This window comes from Diabrotica undecimpunctata, chromosome 3 (assembly GCF_040954645.1).
Source record: "Diabrotica undecimpunctata isolate CICGRU chromosome 3, icDiaUnde3, whole genome shotgun sequence".
Classification (NCBI taxonomy): domain Eukaryota; kingdom Metazoa; phylum Arthropoda; class Insecta; order Coleoptera; family Chrysomelidae; genus Diabrotica; species Diabrotica undecimpunctata.
This window is the reverse complement of record NC_092805.1, coordinates 114,237,157-114,263,118: the sequence shown is the minus strand read 5'-3', so window position 1 is coordinate 114,263,118 and position 25,962 is coordinate 114,237,157. Positions and strand designations below refer to the sequence as shown.

At 31.9% G+C, this 25,962-nt stretch overlaps 1 protein-coding gene across 1 annotated transcript in view; it reads right to left on the bottom strand.

The window, feature by feature from the left end:
• The window catches only part of Smurf (SMAD specific E3 ubiquitin protein ligase), a 49,536-nt gene extending 28,849 nt beyond the window's left edge, over window positions 1-20,687 (bottom strand). The window contains exons 1-2 of the mRNA XM_072526679.1: window positions 20,547-20,687; window positions 20,342-20,380 (exon numbers count right to left, since the gene is read on the bottom strand). Coding sequence (XP_072382780.1) covers window positions 20,342-20,380; window positions 20,547-20,601 — 94 coding nt within the window. The 5' untranslated portion in view covers window positions 20,602-20,687. The remainder of the gene's footprint in view (window positions 1-20,341; window positions 20,381-20,546) is intronic.
• Between the last annotated feature and the right edge of the window lie 5,275 nt (window positions 20,688-25,962).

Below are 25,962 nucleotides of genomic sequence, written 5' to 3'. Positions count from 1 at the left end.
TGCAACGTAAATTTCTAAAAAACATCTCTCAATAAATGTAACAGCACTTATTTTACTATTTGTTAAATGCCGATGATCCATGAACCCTTGTACTCTTAAAAATCATGTTTTAGTGCAATTTTAAAGTTTACCAAAACCATCCTCAAAATCTAAAACATTTTATTGTTAAAATGTAAAGCAATTAACCATAAGATTGCAGCCCAAACAAATATAGGGACAACCACTTTTGCTTCCATAAGTACATAGTACACATGGTTGATTAATTTTCATGGCATGTATATTTCATGTATATTGATTTGTAGAGAACAAATCGAATGATATGTATTCACGAATAAGTAAGTTTTTTAACAAGGCAAATAGACGTGTTATTATACATTTCTGATGTGATTACTTTTATTGATTTACTTAAATATCGAGCGAATTCTAATATACACTTAAATTAGAACAAATCCCAAGTCACGTCATAAATTTTAGTCAGTTTTAATTAGAGTAAAGAAACAATGTTAATATGTATTTCAAATTCTAAGTGTTTTACAAAAAAGCGCTGTTGTCAATTAAAACGTACCTATGTATACATGATTTAAAAAGTTATCAAATACGCTGTTCCGTATGGTCTTTCCAAATGTGGGATAACGATAACTAGTGACATTAAAAATATGTCAAACAACTTATATGAGTGTATGTAAGAATCTGTTACCTGAACAAAACAAAATTAATTTTGTCACTCATTAAAATTTTAAAATAATAAACGTCATGCATGTACACCAACTAAATATAAAGTATGATCTGGTACTCATCTGACTCTTATAATTATTTTTTACTATATCCTAACAGTATATATTTTTTGACGGCACGGGATATACATTATATGTACTATACGTCTCACGTCGTTTGATTTGATATGTTATATGCTAGGATTCGGCTAGTTGTTTATTTTGTACTCAGTCCGAGGCTTTCTTCGGGTCAATAAAGCAAATTTACCATATAGTATCATATAGTATATTCTCATCCATAGCATCATGTGATATCTCGTATGTCGCTATACGTTCATTAATAACGAATATGCTGTGTAATGCCCTTTTGGTAGTCGCCTTATTTATTTTTCCTATCTTAATATATTCGTTATATCATCCTCTTTCATTTGCTATGTAACATGTTAGGATTCGATCGTTTGTTTATTTTATACTTAGCCAGAGGCCTTCTTACGTCAATAAATCTAAATTTGTCATATAGTAAATCTATTTTTATTCACACTGCCCTATGCGATCTCGCATGTCGCTATACGTTGATTAACAATGAGGTTACTTTATAGTCCCCTTTTGGTAGTCGCCTTGTTTGTTTTTTCTACCTTAATGGAGATATGATGTTTTGCCCTTTTTGCAATGCCGGCTTGTGTGTTTTTTATGTTTTAACATATTCGCTAACCCTCTTCTTTTTAATGATGTATCATACGTCACGATCCGACGAACTATTCTAGACCTGCCGCAAAACCCAAAAAAAATATGTAAATTATTAATATGACTTTTCATCACAAAAGAGTGTCAGCTATTTCTCTGTACAGTTTTTTGTAAACAAACATTTTAGATTAGATTAGTAATATAAATAACAATAAAGTGCATGTAAACACATAATTAGGATAAAATGTACCAAAAAAGTCTAGTTATTGAAAAAAAGAATTACTAAAATAAAGAAAAAAGTGCCTCAATTAGCAGATCATTTTTTTAATCGATTATTACGATACCTGTACAAAAAAGGAACAAGGAAGCGATGTTATGAACTATATACGAGTGATACACGCTCTAAATAATTTTCTTTATAAATGTTATTTCTTTATTAAATAAATATATTCATTTAATAAACATTTCTTTATATATTTCTCGCCATATATTTCTTTAGTAAATTTAGAAAGAAAAAGTTTCTCCATCCCTTGTCGAAATATTTTACATATAGTTATAGTCATGTTTTAGTTTACTTTTCTCATTATAACACTATTATCCATATGATTAATAAATTTTAATTAATAACAGCCAAATATTACTGTTTCATTTACTCTCACTAACGATTACTCAGGGGGTTAGCAGATATATTTTTATAGCACAAAGAAAAAAGTTGGCAAAGTCCGGGACACAATCGCACTGTCCATTTTATTCCCAAGTCGTGAGACCAAAATGAATGCAAAAACAAAAAGAAATGAGTGACTCTCCTGGGACCACAAATAAAAATATAAAGGCACGGGTAAATTGACGATCCAGGTCGCGGACTCTGTCCTTGCCCGTATTATATCTTAACGATCCCAATCAGGATCCTAGAGGCTAACTTTCAACACAGTAGGCAGTTTCCGCAGAACTTAATGTTGCTATAAGAAGGTTTGATTTATACACCATGCAATTACTTGACACAACTCTGGGTATATTAGGATCACATAAAAGATATATTGGTTATTGGCGAAAAGCTTATATATAGCGAATCTACCGAAGCCATGCGCAATTGTACGATAATGGAAGATGTCCAATAATCCAGGTGACTGCAGTACGACCCGAATAGAACGGTTTCCAGAGTAGAAAAAAAATTCTATATTGCCTTACCTGATTCGAAGAATGGCAACACTGGAAGTATGACATGGTTTGGGCTTTTTTAATTTTTTGTGTAAATACAGTATTTTTCATAATAGACATACGACATAAAAACAGTACTATAAAATGTAAATAAAATATAAAATTTTATTTAGCCAACATAAGATGCAGCCAACTCAAGGTACATTACACATGCATAGTTTTTGTTTAAAGTATCACCATAGTGCAATATTTAATCACATAAATTAGAACAAAAAAATAAAAAAAGAAAATAATTAAATTAAAAAGCAATTGCCAACGTTAACGTGAAAGTGTGGTTATGTAATGGCAAGTTTAGACCATAGACATATAATACAAAATAGACTGATTCTATTATAATATGTCTATGGTTTAGACCAGTGATTCTCATCCTGTGGGGCGCGTCCTTTTAGAGGGGCGCGCTATTACTAGTGGGGGGGCGTAAGCTTATCGAAAAAAAAACACCAACAACATTGAGTAATTTACTAAAATCAAAGCCAAACATAATTCTGACAAAATAAAATACACATGAGCACTGATATAATAGGTAAACTTATAAAGAGCACTGTATTAGTACTACACATAAAGTTATCAATACTAAATTATGAAAAAGTTTAATATAATTAGTGACTTCATTGGGCTTGTTTTGCAGAGATTAGTTTATCGAAACAGGGTATAATATTAGAAATAGATACTCTCAGTTCTTTTTCTAAATCTAAGATGTTAAAAACGGTAATCGTATACGGAACGCTCTGATTTTCAGTACAGAAAACTCATCACTTAGTGGGCGCTCACAACGACCCTCGCTCCGACCATAGAATTGTACCATATATTATCGACCGCCAGGTAAAATAAATGCGTTATTTTAAATGAGAGCGTTTACTGCCAGTGCTTTGCTCTAGGCGAGGATACGATGCGATGGTCTCCGTTATGCACGTACCCTTACCCCTGCCCAAAATTCAAAGAGGGATTTATTATTAAACTGTTTTTTGATTTCGGCATTTGCTGTGAAGCCTATAAAGATTTTGAAGTTATACTTCTATACGCGCGTTCGACGTTGGAAATTTGTACGGGAGTGAATCGGCAAAATCATTACATATGTAAGACATAGGTAACAGAGAGACAGAATATATATTTTCTCTCTCTTTCTCTCTCGAGAATAAAAATGTTACTTTTGTAAATATATTTAATATTTATTAATAATATTATTACTTTATATTAATTCGATAGATATATACATTTGCCCAAAGTCTCTTACAAATAAATATTCTTCCTGGAACTTCTATGATTCGTAATAACCTTTCCATTTTTGGAATACGATAAATAAATAAACACAAACTCAAAATACAACCAAAAAACTAACATCTTAATAATGTTCTTGTCAAATAATGACATTGATTAGCCACTTTATTATTTAAGGTTATTTATTATTTAAGGTATTTAGAACCAGAAGCGAGTTTGATCTCAATGAGGGAATATATTTTTTTAATTATTATGTTCTGATTTTTGTCACTTTGGTTTTAAAAATCAAAGAATGGAAAAATCATAATATCTTTTTTAATATTGTTTCGATAATTTTATACATTATTTAATTTTCCAAAGTATTTTATTTATTATTGAATATTTAGTACATATAGTAGTCATGGGCGTAGAGATGAAAGGGACAAATATAATGATTGTTATTTTAAATTTCTTTTACGTACTTATATGTTTATATGTCAATCTCAAAAAGGTCAATTTTATTTTTAAATTAAGATTGTTTGGCATATATATGATACTAGTGACGTTATCCATCTGGGAAGAAAGAGTTCACCGAGAGTTAATTTAATAAGATTTTCACAATTTAGTGGGGATTTTGAAACAGTGCCACAAAGAATCAAAAAAATCCAGGGACCTAATGATTTATACAAGTGCTTTCAAATAATATAATAATTTCTCCATGGTCCCGTATCTTACAAAATGGCGCCAAGAGGCTATTAATAAAAATGAGGCTTAGTTCAGTTACCTAAAAATTTAGTAATTCATGTTTTAAGGTTCAGAAAAGAGTTGTTTTGGTGGGACTTATTTGGTTTTTTTTTCACGTTAGCATATTGAATAAATTAATTTATTTTCGCTAGAATATTATTATGTTGAATATGTTGTAATTATCTCCACAATTTATGAGAACAAACTATATACTAAAATTTTTGACCCTTTTAATATTTATTATTAAGGACTCAATAGTTATTGTCTGTCTGTTTTTCTGCCTTTGTGTGCTATAATTATAAAGGAAAAATCCTAAAAACTTGATACTTGATACATAGCTTGGTCGAACCCTATTGAATTTCTTCTTCTTATTCTTATTCTTTATAAGCAATTCTGCTTGTTCATTGGCGAATTAATACATCTATGGAAGGTCGTCAATCCGTCTGTTGCCCGGCCGTCCGACACTTCTGGTGACTTACCTCTTGCTATTTTGACGACACGGGTCTCCCCCATTCTGCTTATGAGGTTATTCCATTTTAATTTTTTCTATTTATTGTCTATTCGCTTATACACTGTACGGTACATTTTCTTCTAATGTCTTCGCTTCTCTTTCGATCTCTCAGCGTATTTCCTGTAACTCTTCTCAGTACTCTCACTCTCATCTCTGCCGTTTCCAGTAGCCTTTTAGACTAGGCGGGATCTGTAGAAATTCAGACCGTAATGGACATTTTCCATAGGAAGCTATTTTTTTGCTGGAATCCTTCAGGATGTACTCAATATCGATAATCACGATATGCACCAGTCGCAAACCCTGTGCTAAATTTTTTATTTAACAAAATCTGAAAACAATTGAAAATTTTGCTCCTATTTTCGTTTATAATTCGGAAAATATTGATCCTAGAGAAAAAATTATAAGAAGTAAAAAGTTTCGCTATTCAATTTTACACAATATTTCGTTAGCTAAAAATTGAAAATGTTTAATGTTAAAAAATAGCAATAATTGGAAAAAAAGTACAAAAAAATGAAGTTAATCCTTTAAATGTTTTCGACTTTTTAAACTTGACTTACAAGCTCCATATTCCGCCTAAAAAAACTTTTTAATATGTTTAAAACGTGTGCTAAATTTTGTTAAGATCGGTCGGATAGGTTTTGCATAATAATTTTGCAATCCGGCCTACTGGAAAAAAATCGCAAATTTTCAAATTTATAGTAGGCCCCAAATAAGCCTCTTAGATAGTTGCAAATTTTTTTACATATAAAGAAAGGCTTAAACTTTTAAACACTTTTTGTAAAATTTAAATCGGTTTACTAGGAGAGACTAGAAATTTTTTTTAAAGTTTTAAACATTTTTTAGGCTTATAAACAAATTGAATAACTTTACGAGCTTTAAACATATTAATTTCAAAATTTATGAGGTTGTAATACAACCTCTGCATTTTTTTATCAAGGAAAAAGCAAAATTGTTAAATTGTTTTCAACAAATAATGATATATCGCAAGAAGCAAGCATTTTTAATGAAAAAAGTGCCACTAAGGAAGAAATTAAACGCAGCGGATGTAAAATTATATCGGCATTGTATATGGGCCACTCAAATTGCGATTTTACATTGAATAAAATTCGCTACTTGTGCTTTAATAAAGGTTGCAAAAATAAAAATTTTCAATTGTTATGCTGCCACCAACACAATCTGCAGCTGAGCAACACTCGCTTCGTGTATATTTCCAAGTACAGCAGTGGCTTGGAAATAACCTGAATGCTACTGAGTGGGGGTGGGAACTAACTCAAAATCCACAAGGAAAATAATTCCTGTAGCTGGCTGTATACCACGTATAACAAAAGAGGTTAGTCTTTGTATGTGGGTATATTTTATTTTATAAAAACCCTTAAAAGGGCAACATTACAAGCACGAACGTTTTCGGAACAACTGTTCCATCATCAGGTTAAAATGCCTAAAATAAGTATAAACCATTTAGTTACAACAAACGTGGTTTAAAATTTTGACTAAGGTTAAAAACAATGAAATGGTTATACTTACAGGTTAACATGCCTGAGCCACCAAAATATTTGGGTAAAAACCCTTTAAATTGAAAAATGTTACCGAAGAATGTACATGATGTTTATATTATTATATGATGTTTAATATTTTAATTAGATTTTACTTCAGGTAACATACACCCATGCTTAAGTGAGTTCCAGTGTCCGGAGAGTACACCTCTTCAAACGGACTACGGTTGGCAACTGATTGATGAAATACTCATGAGCGGTGTCAGAAACAAAATGTCAATGAACCATGAAACAGTGTTAGTTAAACATTATATTACTACAGCCAAAAGATTAAAAAACTTTGATGATGTTAAAATGATAACAGTAATCCAGGTGTTGGAATTTAAGAATTTCTCTATAATTATTTAATATTGGATGTAAAAGATGTAAATTACTGGTGTTGTTGAAGGTCATGTTTAAGAAGATGACGTATGTATTAGGCAGCTTATTTTACTCTTTATCGTATGGAGTGTGGTCTAAAAGGTGTAATTTGTGAAGAATTAGCTGAAATATATAGAAATGTCCTTTTATGTTGCTAACATCTAGGACAAGGAAGAATAATTAGTATATATTTGTAGCTAATGTAAGACTTTTTTGAGTAGATGAAATTGTTTAATACTGCTAGTATCGTAAAAATTTTTTAATATAAGTGAGTCCAATAGTTTGAGAAAAAAATGATTGAAAATCTTCCGGCTGAAGGAATTAAAGTTATAATTTATGTGATTAAATTTAAAAATTTTATGGAAAGACTGAGATCCTCAGAGACCTGGCAGGAATAACAGTAAATGGAATGACTAAAGAATAAAGGGGAATGGGTTAAAGGGAAATGAATGAGTTAATCAACAAAATTAGAGATGATAGAGGTCCTTCATGCTTAAAGCATCTAGCACCCTGAACAAAATATATTTTGGTTGTGTTAAAATCTGATACATAAAAGTTTGAAATTTTATTTGTGAGTATGGTGTAGTAAGTTATTGACTAAGAGAGGGGGGAGCAATGGTTGATTAAAGGTTTAGGTAAAGTGGGAGAAAGTGAATTCTGATGAATTGCTGGATTGTGTTTAAATGTTTACTGAGTTTGGAACTAATGGGTGGATGGTAGATATATGAAAAGACAGAGAACTAGCAAAAGAAATTCCAATGAATGAGAAATGAGAATGAGAAATGTCCATTCTTTTTTCTTTTGCTAGTTCTCTGTCTTTTCATATATCTACCATCCACCCATTAGTTCCAAACTCAGTAAACATTTAAACACAATCCAGCAATTCATCAGAATTCACTTTCTCCCACTTTACCTAAACCTTTAATCAACCATTGCTCCCCCCTCTCTTAGTCAATAACTTACTACACCATACTCACAAATAAAATTTCAAACTTTTATGTATCAGATTTTAACACAACCAAAATATATTTTGTTCAGGGTGCTAGATGCTTTAAGCATGAAGGACCTCTATCATCTCTAATTTTGTTGATTAACTCATTCATTTCCCTTTAACCCATTCCCCTTTATTCTTTAGTCATTCCATTTACTGTTATTCCTGCCAGGTCTCTGAGGATCTCAGTCTTTCCATAAAAATTTTTAAATTTAATCACATAAATTATAACTTTAATTCCTTCAGCCGGAAGATTTTCAATCATTTTTTTCTCAAACTATTGGACTCACTTATATTAAAAAATTTTTACGATACTAGCAGTATTAAACAATTTCATCTACTCAAAAAAGTCTTACATTAGCTACAAATATATACTAATTATTCTTCCTTGTCCTAGATGTTAGCAACATAAAAGGACATTTCTATATATTTCAGCTAATTCTTCACAAATTACACCTTTTAGACCACACTCCATACGATAAAGAGTAAAATAAGCTGCCTAATACATACGTCATCTTCTTAAACATGACCTTCAACAACACCAGTAATTTACATCTTTTACATCCAATATTAAATAATTATAGAGAAATTCTTAAATTCCAACACCTGGATTACTGTTATCATTTTAACATCATCAAAGTTTTTTAATCTTTTGGCTGTAGTAATATAATGTTTAACTAACACTGTTTCATGGTTCATTGACATTTTGTTTCTGACACCGCTCATGAGTATTTCATCAATCAGTTGCCAACCGTAGTCCGTTTGAAGAGGTGTACTCTCCGGACACTGGAACTCACTTAAGCATGGGTGTATGTTACCTGAAGTAAAATCTAATTAAAATATTAAACATCATATAATAATATAAACATCATGTACATTCTTCGGTAACATTTTTCAATTTAAAGGGTTTTTACCCAAATATTTTGGTGGCTCAGGCATGTTAACCTGTAAGTATAACCATTTCATTGTTTTTAACCTTAGTCAAAATTTTAAACCACGTTTGTTGTAACTAAATGGTTTATACTTATTTTAGGCATTTTAACCTGATGATGGAACAGTTGTTCCGAAAACGTTCGTGCTTGTAATGTTGCCCTTTTAAGGGTTTTTATAAAATAAAATATACCCACATACAAAGACTAACCTCTTTTAACTCAAAATGGTCTTGAGCCAATACAAACTGAGCAGGTATTACTACCTGACTCACTGATTATTCAGAAATATTAGTTGCAAATGTAAAAAACTTTGTTCAAAAATGGATTCCTTAGATTTTCTAGATAAAGCTACAGATGAAGGAGAAGAAACATTAAATTTACAGATCGAGGATGAAGATATTGAAATGGAAAATGAAGGTTTTGAGGAAGAAATAAGACCTGAAGATTCTTGTCCTTCCAAAAAAAGAAAGACTTAAAAAAAATTATTGAAGATTGAGTCAAAATAAAGTTTATTTATGAAAAAAAAAAATTTTTTTTCGTTCGCTTTTGTTTTAACAATTTAAATTATTTATTAACAATTTATAAATACATATTTGTTTACTAAAAGTAACAATTTACTTCAATGTATAAATTGCAAGCTCAAAAAAAATGCATGAAGAAAAAATGCAATTACTTGTTTAACATACAATTGTTTATTGTAAATTTCCCAATTTGCAATTAAAAATGGTATTTGAAAATATGATATTTGAAATCCTTGTCGTCTGAGACATCAATTAAAAAAAAAGAGCAAAATTGGTTAACAAGAAGCCGAGGTAATGCAATTTTTAGCGCGCGCTATGATTTTGAACTCGCCGATTCACATTTCGAGTGAATGTCCCCCACCACCACCTCTCATGCATTCCGAGCGACATTTTACGCGAAAACGGTTTTTTATTTGTCTTTTTTATGGATGTTGCCATGAAGCGCATTACGTAAAACTTTTCATATAAACAGTACTTGACAAGGCGAGGGTACTTGTTTAAAAACGAGCCCTCTATCACTTATGGTTACACGGCAAATGTATGCCGACTTTGACCTTCAATATCTCGGCAACCAGTAAGCCGAATGTATCTTTTTTTTTAAAGAAGCGTCTTTTAATATTCTTTAAGTGTATAAATTTTGAAATTAATATGTTTAACTCTCGTAAGGTTATTCAATTTGTTTATAAGCCTAATATATATATATATATATATATATATATATATATATATATATATATATATATATATATATATATATATATATATATATATAGGCTCTCCTAGTGAACCGATTTGAATTTTACAAAAAGCGTTTGAAAGTTTGTGCCTTCCTTTAAATGTAAAAAAATTTGCAACTATCTGAGAGGCTTATTTAGGGCCTACTATAAATTTGAAAATTTGCGATTTTTTTTTCAGTAGGCTGGATTGCAAAATTATTATGCAAAACCTATCCGACCGATCTTAACAAAATTTAGCACACGTTTTAAAAATATTAAGAAGTTTTTCTAGGCGGAATATGGAGCTTGTAAGTCAAGTTTAGAAAGTCAAAAACATTTAAAAGATTAACTTCATTTTTTTGTACTTTTTTTCCAATTATTGCTATTTTTTAACAATAAACATTAAATTTTCAATTTTTAGCTAACGAAATATTGTGTAAAATTGAATAGCGAAACTTTTTACTTCTTATAATTTTTTCTCTAGGATCAATATTTACCGAATTATAAACGAAAATAGGAGCAAAAAAATGGGAAATTTTCAATTGTTTTCAGATTTTGTTAAATAAAAAATTTAGCACAGGGTTTGCGACTGGAGCATATCGTGATTATCGATATTGGGCACATCTGAAGGGATTCCAGCAAAAAAATAGCTTCCTATGGAAAATGTCCAATCCAAAACAGATCCCGCCTAGACTATTTGTGTTGTGGCTGTGTCGAGTCTTGTTTCTGAGGCATATGTCATTATTGGTCTTACTCTGACTTTATAAATTCTTGACTTCATCTCTTTGTTAATGTGTCTGTTTCGCCATATAGTGTTATTAATTCATCCCGTCAGTCTATTTGCTTTTTGTACTTGATTTCTTATTTCTTTGTCCAAGACTCCATAGCTGCACAATGTCGATGCGCATTAGTAATAATGGTATTTTATTTCCATTACTTGTTCAATAGTTTTCTAAAATGAGATTGTCATATTTTTTTGCTCTTATGTGGACCGGTCATTTCAGACTATCTTTATCTTGGGCTATCAATATTGCGTCGTCTACGTAACAGAGTATTTTTACTTCTTCTTTTCTTATTCTGTATCTTCTTTCTTTATTCCGCTGCCTATTTCTATAGGTTCTGAACTTGTCCATCTATTCTGACTTCCATTATGTTGTTTTGGTAGATATTTTCAATAGTTTTTATGATATTTATGGAAACTTCTCTATTATACAGAAGATGGATTACATCTTTGAGTCTTACTCTATCAAATACTTTCTTTAAATCACTCAGACACAGAAATGCTAGTCTATTATGCTCTAGTGATTTCTCAGTAATTTGCTTTATGACGAATATTGCATCTGTACACGATCTTCCAGTACGAAATTCCTGCTGTTCATTTGCTAAACTTATCCTCTAATTTATAAGTAGTAGGTAGGTAGTATTTAACAAGTTTATACCTCTGAAGTCTTCTGGCTGTTCTTTATCACCTTTTTTGAATAGTAGAATTAGTTCGCTTGTTGTAAATTCTTCCGGTATTTTATTGTGTTTTATAATTTTATTGATTAATGCTGTTAATTTTCTGTCATTGCTGCTCTACAATATTTCAGTAATTCGTTTGGTATTCGCTGGTAAAATTTTTGAGCAAATGATACACAGAGGCCTTTTTTCTTCATTTACTTCAGTAAATTGATTTTATTTTTGGAAACAATCTCGCCTGCGCATTTGCTAATGCTTCACTAGTATCGAATTCTTGCAAACGTAACACACAAACTAAAATAATCACATTAACGATATATTTAACAGGTACAGAAGGACTGACTCGACTGATCAGAACTGGAGAGATGCATATGGTCGAGAATGTTTGAAATAACTTAAAACTTCTCGCGAAGAGAGACATCGGTTCCCGATCGGTGTTGCCACATATCAATAAATTTACTTATTCTCCATAATTTGGTAATTAAAGTTTTAGTGTAAAGTTAGCGTCAAATACTCAAGGTATATTATTATTATTGCATACATATATTGTTATTGTACGATAGGGGGCGCGGTGAAAATAATTATGGAAAATTTCGTCGCAAATGGTAAAAGGTTGAGAAACGCTGGGTTAGACCATAGAAGTATAATACAAACAGACTGAGCGCTGCAATACAGCATCGTTCCCCCAGTGCGACAGGGAAAACTGATGCAAAGCAGTCCCTGTATCTCTTTCTAATGGGTCGGATTTTTTGACGACGTGACCTAAATGACCAATGGAAAGGAATATTCATTCAGAGTCTTCCAATGTCTCGTATACCTCAAAAGATCTAAATATATTACTCAAAAATGACAGAAAAATTGATGTAGATGTATATTTTGACTTAAAAATAATTGTGGATCACTCATTATATTAGGCTTTAATCAGCCTAAACCGGGTCGGTTTAATAAAAACTTAACAACGAACAATAACTTATTAAAATTCTCTGTTTGACCTCTAAAATTCATACATACAAGCTGAATTTTGCTGAGAATGTCAATTTTGGGACTCCAAAAAAAGAATCAAAAAAGTTCACCACTTTTACCCACCAGCTTCTCCCTAAAATCCCCTCATCATAAAATGTAAAAAATCGATTTATCAAAAGTCTCTATGCCGAAGAAAAAATGTTTCAAGTGAAAAATGTAGATGAGATAATTTTGAACAAAAATGTGTATTAGCACTTTTTCTATAGAATGAACAGTTCTCTTATATATAATATATAACATAACAGTTCTCTTATATAAATATAATATATAATAGATCCCATCCCATAAAAAAATCAATCTTAAGTGCGTGGAAAAATAAATGGAATGTGTCGAATTCAACATTAAAACAAGTGAAACTCAGCATAGAGACATGGAATGTGTTACCTATGTCAAGAAGCCAAGAAATAATAGTAACGCGACTCAGACTTGGACATACTAGGTTAATGCATGAGTACTTAATTAAAAAGTGCGAACCGCCGCGATGTGAAACGTGTAATACGACACTAACACTAACGACTACTTCACATACTATGTGAAGGTCCCCTCTACAATCAACAATGAAGTAACAACAATATACCAAGAACACTTCTAGAAACAGTTCTCTTAGAAGCAACGCTTAAAGCGACTGGTGACTTTTAATGTCTGGTACTCGCGCGAAATCAATTTTATATAAAATTTGTATCAACTGGATGTAAAAATTTAATATCTTTTAACCAGAGTGTCCTATTGACAAAAATTAAAATGCGTTTTAAAGGTGAAGAGAGCAGCTTTTGGATGCAATTTTTGCACTACGCCGCGAATGAAGTCAGTTTATATACAGGTGTTAAAGCCGTACTGTTGCTATAGATGAATCTTCGTACACGTCTATGAGCCAGAAATAAAGCCACAATCGAAGTATAGGAGACTCTAGTTCTCCGAGACCTAAGAAATTTCATGTTCAAAAATCTGCAGAAAAAGTTATTGTTTTAATTAGCTTTTTGGGATGAATAATGATGGGATTTCCTAAAGAGTAATCATAATTGATTTTCTGGATAAGGGCAGAACAGTAACCAGGAATTACTATTGGGCAATACTGACCACTCTATGAGAAAATTAAAAATGTGAGAAGTGGCGGAAAGTGTCCAAAGGTATTTTGTTTTTGTAACACAATATTCCTGCACACATATGGCATGCAGCCATGCAAATAATTAGTGATGATTTGAGGTTCGAATTATTCAAACTGTCCCTCTTATTCTCCAAATCTGGCTCCATCCAACTATCATGTCTTTCCCAAAACTGAAAGTGTAAAGGTTGTATATTTTCTTCCACAAAGAGGTAAAATAATCTCTGGAGGCCTTGTTTATACATTAAGTATTTTTTAATGTTTAGAGGCATGACAGGTTAATTTGTTTGTAATAAATTATCCAATTAAGAGGAGAGTATGTTGTACAATAAAGTCTTTACCTTTCAAATTTTGTTTGCTTCTACAGTAGGCTAAGAATTTTGCGATAAAACCTCTTAGTAAAGTTATAGCAGGATTTTAAATTTAACATAAAAAGTTATTAGCATTTGAAAGTGTATTAAAATAACTAACTCTTTGTGAATGTGCTGTTGATATTTAGACAAGTATAAATACAGCAATATTTTCTTTTATTGAAATATAAGTTACATCTTAATGAATAGACAAAATTTTTACTGTTTTGCCATAACAGACTGTCCTGGCAATAGTGAATCATCCAGTATACATTAGGCTATATTTACCAGAAAGTGATTGGTCTGCATTAATTTTACTTACTCTCTTATTGTCAATTATTATTATAGTTGATAACGTTATATTAAATAATTGTATTACGTAATAATTGTTAGAAGTAAAATGATGTATTCTAAATAAACAACTTTTCCACAACAAAGTATAACTTTCTGTAAAAGTTGATATTTTATTTTTTCTAACACTATTTGTGACATTTTAGATATTAAGAAACTTTATAAATATCTATTAATACACTCGCGATCATAAAATCCGGGTCATCTTGAAAATTTCAAGTTTCTTAAATATTTTTGCCTCTGGTGCAGTAATTACCTTTTTTTTTGGCTAATGTATTTTTTATTTGTCATCAATGTTTGTTTTGAAAGAAAAAAAAATGGTTTTTTATTGTTTTATTGAAAAAAAAACAGAAAACAAATCAAATTGTTGATAAAACAGACATACGAAAAAAAATGGAAAATACAGAACGTGGTAAAAAATCAGTGAAATTTCAATGACCAATATCGTGTATTGCCTCCCCTTGCTCTAATAACCTCTTGCAGACGACGGGGCATACTCTCAATTTTTCTCCGGATTACATGTTGTGGTATGTTATTCCACTCTCTCACTAACAGATCCTTAAGCTCCTGTGCGTTGTTAGGAGGTGTATGGGTTTGAATATGTTTTTTTAAATCGTCCCAGAGATGTTCGATGGAATTCAGGTCCGGAGACCTAGCTGGCCAGGGTACCCTCATAATTCCAACTTCGTCCAAGTATTACATATTGATCCTGGCAACGTGCGGTCGCACGTTGTCCTGCATAAAAACGGCGTTTTCTCCAAGCCCTGTCATGCCTCCACCTCCACCAAATGGCATTCTTGGAGCAATGCAAGCTTGTGAAAATCGTTCACCGGTTCTCCTCCAAACTCTTACACGTTCATCGGATCCAGTTAGGCAGAAAAGGGATTCATCTGAGAATAACACTTTGCTACAATCGTTAATTCCCCAATGCGCGTATTGTCGAGCAAAAGCTAGTCATGCAACTCGAAGCACCCGGTGAAGTGGCGGTCCTCTAGCCATTATCCGAGAAGATAGTCAAGAAGAACGAAGTCTTCTTCTTACTGTTGCAACACTAAAATTGCGATTTCGTACTTCCTCTAGACGATTTTGATGCATAACCGCAGTTGAGGTCCGGTTTCGTAAAGCCTGAAACACAAGGAAACGGTCATCTAGTGCCTTGGTCGTTCTTCTTCGTCCAGAGCCAGGTCGCCTGGTTAGCAAGCTTGCCTCCTGAAAGCGTTGAAGTACTCGTTGAACCGTAGAAAGGCTTACGCCAACAGTTCTTGCGACTTGCCGTTGAGTGTGACCGTCTTCCACGAGTGCAACAATTTGTGCCGTTTCAAACAGTCAAAGGCATTTTTGTCAAAAAATAAACACTAATAATGGCACTAATAAACACTAATGGTGGCAATAATAAACGTTTGTCGTTGCATTTGAACAGAAAGTCGAAGTACAAACGAGACATTTAAAACAAGATGAGTTACAGGTAGCGTTCATATTGGGAAGTGTGCACTTTACCGCGAAATCGGCACTATTGGAATTCTTTGTTACAAACGAAACCGCAACAATTCTCAGAAACATGCATTAGTTTGTATTTGTGTTATTATTATTTACGATAAAGCTCGTTAAAAATGAAATATCGGTGATTTTCAAGGTGACCCGGATTTTATGATCGCGAGTGTATATACTAAATACTAAACACTAAATACTAAAATACTAAGTATAGTATTTTTTCTCAACTTTACAAAAAATTCCTTTGATATATAAAGTTTTTAAAACCTACTTATTACATGGGTATTTGAAAATATTCCATAATAAATAATGCCAGAAATGATAAACTAAATTGACCCTTAAACCATAGCACTGTAGTAAAATGTTTTAGTTGAAGATCTACTTTTGATTTTACATGCATAAACTATTTATGTAACCATAATCATTCTGACACACAATGCAGTATGAAAATATAAATAACAGTTGTAAACACACATAGCTATATGAACACTTACAAAAAGTAGATCAAAGCCAACACTTTTGGAAGTCAAATCTAGGCTACTACCAATATCTTTGTAATTTATTTTATATTATTTTTACAGTAGAAATATTAGAACAAAAGAGCAGGTGATTCAATATGTTTATATAATATTATGTCAAAACATTGTTACAATTACTGATAGGGCATGAGATTATTTGAAAAAATCAATAAATGTTGGAAAATTATTTTGGAACATTCTTAAATGACTGGAATAATCTTTGGAAAAAAAATATCACTTTAATAAATAAAATAAAAAATAAATCCATAATATACAATGTGACCCATTTATATTGGAAATACCCTAAGTTTAAATTTGAAGTAATTAACCAATTCCAACTTTTTTTAAATATAAAGTGATAAAAGATGTACTTTAAGACAAAATTTTTGAGTTTTCTTCAAATTTTCATGACATACTATGTTCCTTTTTCTTAGTAAAAAGTAGAGAATTTTTATCCATAATTTTTTTTATTATTAAAAAATTATTGTGTATCAATCTGGCGTTACAACACTGCATGGGTCCTAGCCCTTCAAGGCCTCTTCAGTTGTCCCCATCCATCGCCGACATCTGCCAAGCATGTATTTCTATATTTCTCATGTCTTCATCGCTGTTATCAAGGAACCTTGTTCTGGGTCTTCCTCTTCTTCTCTGACAAATGGGTCTATCAAGGAGTGTTTTTCTAGTTAGGTCATTTTGTTCTATCCACATTACATGCCCTACCCACCTCAGAAGACCTATCTTAATAAAGTTTACGATATCTGGTTCCTGGTATATTCTATAAAATTCGAAGTTGTATTATTTTCTCCACACTCCATTGTCATTTACCACTTCACACATTCGCCTTAGTACTTTTGAAACATCCTAACACATTTTCATTACTTTTGGACTGTTAATGTTGACTTAATGAGAAAGCTGGAAGCTTTTGAGATGTGGCTTTTTAGAAGAATTTTGAAAATATCAATGACTGATCATATTAAGAATGAAATGGTGTTGAACAGAATGCCTTTAAGAAAAGTAGAAGATAGTGACGAATTTGGAATGGTTATAGCTAACCTTCACTGGTGGACTCGGCACTAGAAGAAGAAGAAGAAGAAGATTATTACAACTAATATTTCAGTCACAAATAAAACCTTGAATCAACCAAATATTTACTTAATGAAACAAACTTAAGTGTAACAAATAATTATTAGAATATTTTAATTTAGTGCAAAACTTCATTTTAATTTAGATCCTAGTTGGTTTTACTAATATACCAACTAGTGAGATACATTAGTTATAAAACACCTACACACGTTTCTATTTTTTTAAGGATTCACATGTATGAAATATTAATACAACATTTAATAATAAAATAGATCAATTAACACAATATTAAATGGCAATGGATAGAAAATAGTTTGGATCAAATATGTACACTTCCCGTCATATAAAACTGGTACACTTTTTTTCCCAATGTAAACCTGTGTTCAGACTGGACACAATGGTCCGTGAATCAATTCGTTGTTGCCATCACAGATAACGGAATTGCACAAAATCTAAATATATAAAAAATAACGTTCAAAAATGTATAAAGTTTTTAGATAGATATTTATATAGATAGTTTTTAGATAGGTATAGGTAAAAAACCGTATCTAATAAATTTAATAACCAGAGATAGGGTTGAGCTAATATCCAAAATGTTTGAAGGATCTTTAAACCTAGGGTATTGGCACAGGGAACATTAGAATGCATATACTGTAATTTTATACTTCAATTACCTACCGAACACGAACTGTATTTTGTGTCAATAAGTTTAGTAACAGGCAAACTACCAAAATTAAATTATTATTTATTACAAGAACAATAAATGTGAAAAAATAACATTATACTTTATCCTACGTATTATTAACTATAAAATATCCGGGACGAAAAAACGCTTTTCAAAACGTGACAGTTACAATTTACAATCCAATATCTCACTGTAATGTTTTATTATAATAATTTAAAGTTATGTCTGGATTGATTATCTATCATTATTTTTGAATTGAGATTATGGAAAATTACAATAGTAATAGGAGAATTTTTTAGGATGCATGTTTAAATAAATGTGACTGACTGATAGTGAATGTTCAATAATGTTTTAGTTTTTAGTATACTTAAAACTGGCGGTCTGTCGCACAGGCCTGCTTTTAGCTGGTTTCATATAATATTTTCGTTGAACTGGCAACAGTGCCCTAGAAATTAGAATGACACATGTGACAAGACCAACGCACACAACTTAAAAAACACGGTTTTTGGTTATAAGAGTTGTACCAGTTTTTTAAGACGCGAACGGTACAAGCACAAAAGAGAAATGTAAAAAAGAATACAGAAATAATTTTAAATATGGCAGATATTTTATAAATTCAATTATTTAAAAGCAGAATTGTTTGATTGGGGAAAAAAGTTGGTTATATTTTTATTTAAAAAAATATTAGAATAAAACAGACAGTGCTAATTTGTACCAAGTTTATATTGGGGGTAAGACAACACAAAGTCAATTTTAGGTTACATTGAATAACCTAAAGTCATATGCATATAATAAAATAGACTAAGCACTGCAATATAGACATGTTCCCCTAGTGCTACAGAGTAAACTGACGCAAAGTATTTCCTGCATCTCTTTCTAATGGGCAAGGTTTAGCGACCACTTGACCTTCCATTGGTCATTTAGGTCACATGGTCGATATACCCTGAATATTAGAAAGAGCTACAGGGATTGCTTTGTATCAGTTTTCTCTGCAGCAATGGGGGAACAGGTATGTATTGCAGCACTCAGTCTATTTGTATTATATCTATGCCTAAAGTCTAATCTACTCTAGCCTAATATTTTGTCATAGCTTGAAGATACCTATAGCCAAAAAATTATTACACTGTTGTCAACAATTGAATTTGACTAAGCTCCATCATAAAGAAGAATATAACTATGACCAAGTGTTGTGCTAAAATCTGAGGTGAAAGAGGTATAAAAATCTTCATTTTGAGCTGTGTTGTCACTTTTGATTTGATTCTGTTTGATTCTACCCTACACTATACCCAGTTTTTTGTCTTTAAACTATTTTTTGATCATTATTACACCTGCATAATTATATTGTGATTTTTGGATACAGAATTGACAAAATTATTATTTCTAAAATATTAGGAAGTGGCAAAATTCAGTTTGAAAAAGACTTGACAGATCATCAAGGATAAATTAGTCATAACTGTTAATAATTTGTTAACTATTTGCAATTTTATCTATTTGCAGTAGTTAATTATTGGGCAATTTATAAGGAAGATTTTTCAACATAGTCATACAAATCACTGTCATTGTGTCAAACTTTGCAGATCTTAAATATGTAAAACATCTAGAAAATACAAAAACAAAGACTTTGAATAATATTAGAAGAATGTTAAATATTGGCAATATCTTGTGAAATGAAGTTTCTGAAGTGTGAAAATACCTATGTATTGCAAATACTTTTACACCTATCAACAATGTAATATGTACATATTTGTGTTATTCATGACAATAGACTGATGTAATTGCAATAATATATTTAGTATAGTAGTACCAAAAATCATAAAACAATATTTGGTATCTATAGATTAAGTGGCCTAATTTTTATTATCATTTTTGCTATCTTTATACCCATTATTCATTTATTTTAACAGCATAATTCAAATATAATTTGATAATTGTAATTTTAACAAATGAAAATTTTGTAAACAAATGGTACTTATTTTCTACAGTAATGTACTTTTTAACAAAGCCTAGTTGAAAGTCGAGTTGTTTTGCTATAGAATAAATGCAAATCCATGTTAATTTTATGCCATTCTTTGACAAATAACAAGAATAATTTATAATTTGGAACACCCTGTATCATTTAATAGGAAAAATTGGTACTCACGAAATAAATCCTTCCTGACTAAGTTTCTAGCACATAAAACTGCAAATAAAAAGTGAAATTAGATTAAAGTTTATTACACGGGATGTAATATGGATTAATAATCTAGGAAGTAATCAATGAGGCCATGTTAACTTGACGTTTATAAAACAATGTTTCGTGCTGCTAAATGATTCACATTTTTGTTAGTACACTATATTTTACTCACTTGTTAATCTAATTTTTTGTGCACCATTACGGCGATTTGATGGTGCGTTGGACATTATTAATAAACTATTTTTATTGTCCGCATATCACTACACGTTAACTTTTTAACGCCATGTTGATATTTTAATTACATTTATTACGAAACACATAAAACAACATTGTGAAAGGTGACATATGACATCAACGTCAAGCTGTCAACAAGAACTAGATGATTTGATTGGATATGAATATTTGAGTTTTTTTAACTAAAACCAGGCAACTTTACATACATCTTCAAGTTTTTATGCTTTGCTATTTTTAATTTCTACTATGATTTTCACTTGTTTATATTTTATGTGTTCTACCAATTTTTATTCTTGTATAGTTAGAGCAACTCAAATTCAAATTTTCGTTGTTTTTTATGGAACATTTTAATAAAATTAATTTCTGTAAGTCTGACTGTGGCCAATTCTATTACAAAGAGGGGGGCAGAAATGTATTTTTAGAACAAAAATATATTTTAATTATCTCAGATACTTAATCCTGGGCTAGACTACAAGCCCATAGGACATTTTTAAGGGGTTATTCGACCCAGCATGAATCACATGTAAATCAATACTACAATATGTAATAACGTTAGAAACTATGCCATCAATTTTTAGCAGTACAGGTGACTACACAGGTAAGGTAAACTTACCACTCAAGGGTGGAGGGCACTTTGGCCAAACATATTTGTACAGAATTTATAACTTAGGTAGATAATATAAAAATAATGACCTGCGATCTAATGCTGTACAAAAATATTGGTACCAGTAGCAGCGACAATCTTTGATTTTCAGAAAATTTTGACCCCATCTTCAGCAATTTGGTACAATACGGTATTTACACACATAGTTTCGAATCGTTAATTAGATTACTTTTTTACAGGTAAAAGGGTGAGAAATCTAGGGTACGTCCCTTGTTTTTAATAAATAAAATGTACGGTACTAGGTGACCTAAGCCAAAGTGAGTATTATCTCCAAAAATTTCTTACACATCTAGATGTTTAGAGCAGTACCGCTTTCTCCATGGTCTTATAGAGAGCTTCACCAGATAAAGAAGCAGGCAAGCCTGGCAGCCGCTTGGGGCGCCAAATTTTAAGGGGCGCCGATATAAAAATAAAATATTTTTTACATTCAATATTTTTTAAATTAAAATTGATCACTTTTCATGAGACAATTTTTATTATGCCAACAAACTGAGGGTTTTTTACACTACAATCTGATCATCAAGATAAATGGCAGTTCTATTCTAATCTAAATTATTACAGTTGACATTCTAAAAACTATATCTTCATTCAGTAATGTTTTTTATAGGTATTAACTTACTTACAGTAATATTTACACTTTACACAGGTATATTAGATTGCACAATGTCTTTTACGCTAACTATTTTCACTTCATTAACTCGAAGGGTTTTGTCCTCTTGAACTTTCTTTTTAGGTATATCCATGTTATCGAGGATTTGGATGATTTCGATATTCATATGTTGAAGTAGACGTTGTTTATGACTGCTGACGCATTTGGCAATTAGTTGTTCTACTGTTTCCATCTTCAGATCTCGGTGGATGCAGCTGTTTTTACGTATCATGAAGCATCAACGCTGGTCCTTAGTACCTTATTCTAAAACCTCTCTGTTACTTCAATGTTGCTTTTACTGGCGCCATTCCTAGAGCTATGCGCAGTATGTCCATACTAAAAAGAACGAGAGGAGAGGGAACTTGCAACAGAATTTTGAAACGAGCGATGAGTAGCACCTCGGTGGGATTCGGACTGTGGTAGGCCGAAATAGGAATGAATGAGACACGACGCGAGAGAGATGACAGCTTCGCTAATGTAGGAGGTTGAAAGTCTTTGGTAGTTCGGGTGAGTGTGGTTTTCCCGATGAACGTGTGGGAGAAAGAATGGGAATCGGGTGAAAACTGCCCTGTTTGGCTGTAAAGGACTGGTTATGGCAAAACATCTCGGGAGAGATGTTTTGCCATAACCAGCCCTTCCATCCTGATGTCTGGAGTGATAGAGAAGAAGATTTTAGTTAAATGCCGACAGTCTCGGAGTCGTGACGGGACAAAGTGTCAAAGGTCTAACTCCCTCGGGCATCTCGTCCTGACACTACTTCGTTAGGGTATTAGGAACCCAACACTACCTGAGTGAGTCACAGGTGTCTGTTTTCCTTCTTCTCTTTAAAGATGTAAAAAAATTATGTACATACTAGTCTTGTATTTGTTTGTTAATGATTCGTTGTTATAAATGGATAGTTTAGAATTTCTCTTCTCTCTTCTTTTTAATGTGAATTTTCCAATGCAGTCTCATATCCAAATAAAACCCAGGTATTTTGCAGAAGCTGCAATAGGAACATGAATGTTATCTATTCTGATAGGCTGATGTTGCTCTCTATTTCAGACAAAGTTGACATGCACTGATTTTATACCATTAATTGTAATTCTTCTAAAAATTAAACATTTTTTGTCCAATGATTGATTTTACTTGCAGTTTTCTTGCAGCTTCTTCATGCTCTTCTTTAACTGATAGGATGGCCTGATCGTCAGCGAAAGTGCCTCTCATATCATCTTTAAGGTGTGGAATATCATTAGTATATGATAGGTAGAGTTGAGGCCCTAGTACCTACTACCTTGTGGTATTCCCGTTTTGAAGTCTTTCAGTCCAGAATAGGTCTCTTCCTGCTTGATTCTGAAAAATCTGTTTAAAATATAAGATTCCAATAATTGAAAGTATCGCTTTAAAAGCACTGTTTTTAGTTTGTGAATTAGGCTCTTATGTCATACTCTATCAAAAACTTAAGCAGCGTCGAGAAAGACAACTAAACAAATTTTTCTTTTCTTCCAGTGCTCTTTATATTAGTTTAATTATTCTATGTTCATACATAGACAAACATGAAACAAAAATCAAGAATGATGATCGGAGAATATGCAAACGTTAGTAAACAAGAAGAAAACTGCTTATCAGAAATGGATGTCAACGAGAAAGGAGGAAGATCACAAATTATATATAAAATTAAATCGAGATGTAAAAAGAGAAGTAGTGAAAAGTAAAAATGAGATGTGGGATCGAAAATGTGCAGAGGTGGATAGGTATATGGGAAGTACAAGAGTTGGGTAAGCGTGGAAGGTGATAAAGTCTCTCCGGAGGGAAGGAAAGGAAAAAATCTAACTTACAGTTAATAGATCTAAGACAGTGAAAACACCATTATAAGGTCTTACTGACAGAGGATAGATGTAAATTCCAAGAGATCGAAATGGAAAAAATATCCGAACATACACAAATAATTGAGATAACAACCTGGGAGTTAAGCGATGCCCTCAAAAGTTTAAAAAAACGGTAAAGCAACAGGACCTGGAGACATCCCAATTGAGTTGGTAAAGTATGAACCAAAAATATTACATGAGATGTTGGTTCAACTATTTAACAAATTTTTAAAAGGACAAAATATCCTCGATGATTGGAATGTTGGATACATCAGCTCAATATTCAAGAAAGGGGATAAACGCAGATGCTCTAATTATAGAGGAATAACTGTCATCAGCTCAGTGGGGAGGTTGTACGGTTGAATAATAAAAGAAAGAATAGAATCAGAATATGAAGACATAGAAGAACAAAATGGATTTTGTGCAGGAAGATCGTGCACTGATGGTATATTCGTTCTGCAGCAGTTAATCGAAAAACGGAAGGCAAGGAACCTATCTACCCACCTATTGTTTGTAGATTTAGAGAAGGCATACGATACGGTACCTTTGAAAAAACTGTTTCAAACATTGACGAAAGTAGGTCTCAGTAAAGAGTATGTGGATGCTATCGCAAATATATACAAAAATGCAAGAAGTGCCGTTAAAAAAGGAAACTTTATATCTGAATCATTTCCAATAACAAAGGGGCCTAAACAAGGATGTTGTATATCTCCTACCTTATTTAAAATATATATTCAATCATCGCTAGAGCAGTGGAGGAAGCAAGTATCCAGAATGGGAATAGACATAGGCGATGGTAAACCTCTAACAACTTTATTTTTCGCAGATGATCATGGACTACATGTTTAGAAAACTAAAGAAAGAATCTGAAAAATGGGGCCTCAATATGAATATGTCAAAGACAGAGTATCTTAAAATAGGAGATGATGAAGAATATCCAGAGTTAGAAATTAGAAACAAAAAGACATGTAATGAATATAAATATCTCGGATCTATAATATCTAAAGAAGGCACTACCAAAAGAGATATCGAAAACAGAACGCAGCAGGGAAAAAAAGCGGTAAACATTCTAAACTCTCTATTATGGTCTAAAGATATTAGACAAGAAACGAAATTGACAATCTATCGAACCTTGGTAGAGCCTATTATGATTTATGGGGCAGAAGTTTGGCAGATCGTGAAAAAAGATAGAAAAAGAATAGAAGTAGTAGAAATTGATTTTCTAAGGAGAGCGTGTGGTGTATCCAAAAAAGATTATATCAGGAATGACGATATTAGAAGGAGGACAAATACTGTATATTCCAGTGTAGACAGAATCGAAACGAGACAGACAACTAGTGTGGTATGGTCAGGTGAAGCGAATGAATGAAGATAGATGGCCAAAGAAAGCTTTAAATTACATACCACAACAACGAAGAAGAAGGGGAAGGCCTTCAGTTGCCTGGGAAGAAGATGTACGGCACATAATGAGAGATAGAGCCATCAAAGAAGACGAATGGATGGACAGAAAACGATGGCGGTCGAAATGCGAGAAGCGGCAGAGGCTGTAAGAACCTCGCTTATATGTATGTATTATTCTATGTATTTGATGCAAGGTCGGATGACTTTCCCTAAACCCAAACTGATAAAGTCGTATTAGTCGTACTAGTTTAGGTACACTTCAGTTGTAGAATCAGCCGACAGGAAAGAGAGAATCAACCAAGAAAGGAAATTCTAGGTCTGAGAAAACTGAAAACTAATAAGTAGAACCACATTAACTGCTGCAAAATCGACGCTAGGAATAAAAAAAAGATGACCGATAGTTTGATAATGAGTATAAGACGGCAATTAAAGAACGAAATAAAGCACATAGAATATATTTGACTATACCAACTAAAAAAAGAAAAATGGTATTTAAAAATAGAATATCTGATAAACTGTGTACACAAAAAAGAGAAAACATATAAACAAACAATTAATTAATAGACATGGAAATAAACTTTAAAGAAGACAAACATGTAATTCAAATAAAATCAAACAAATAAAACAAGGTTATAAACCAAAAACTAATTTGTGGAGGAATGGAAATGGCGAAATAACCGGCAATACTAAAGAAATTAAAGAAACTTGGAAAAAATATTTTGAAAAGATACTGACCGAAAACTCTCACAATGATAATGTAAAATACACAGAACATGAGCTATTGAAAGAGGCA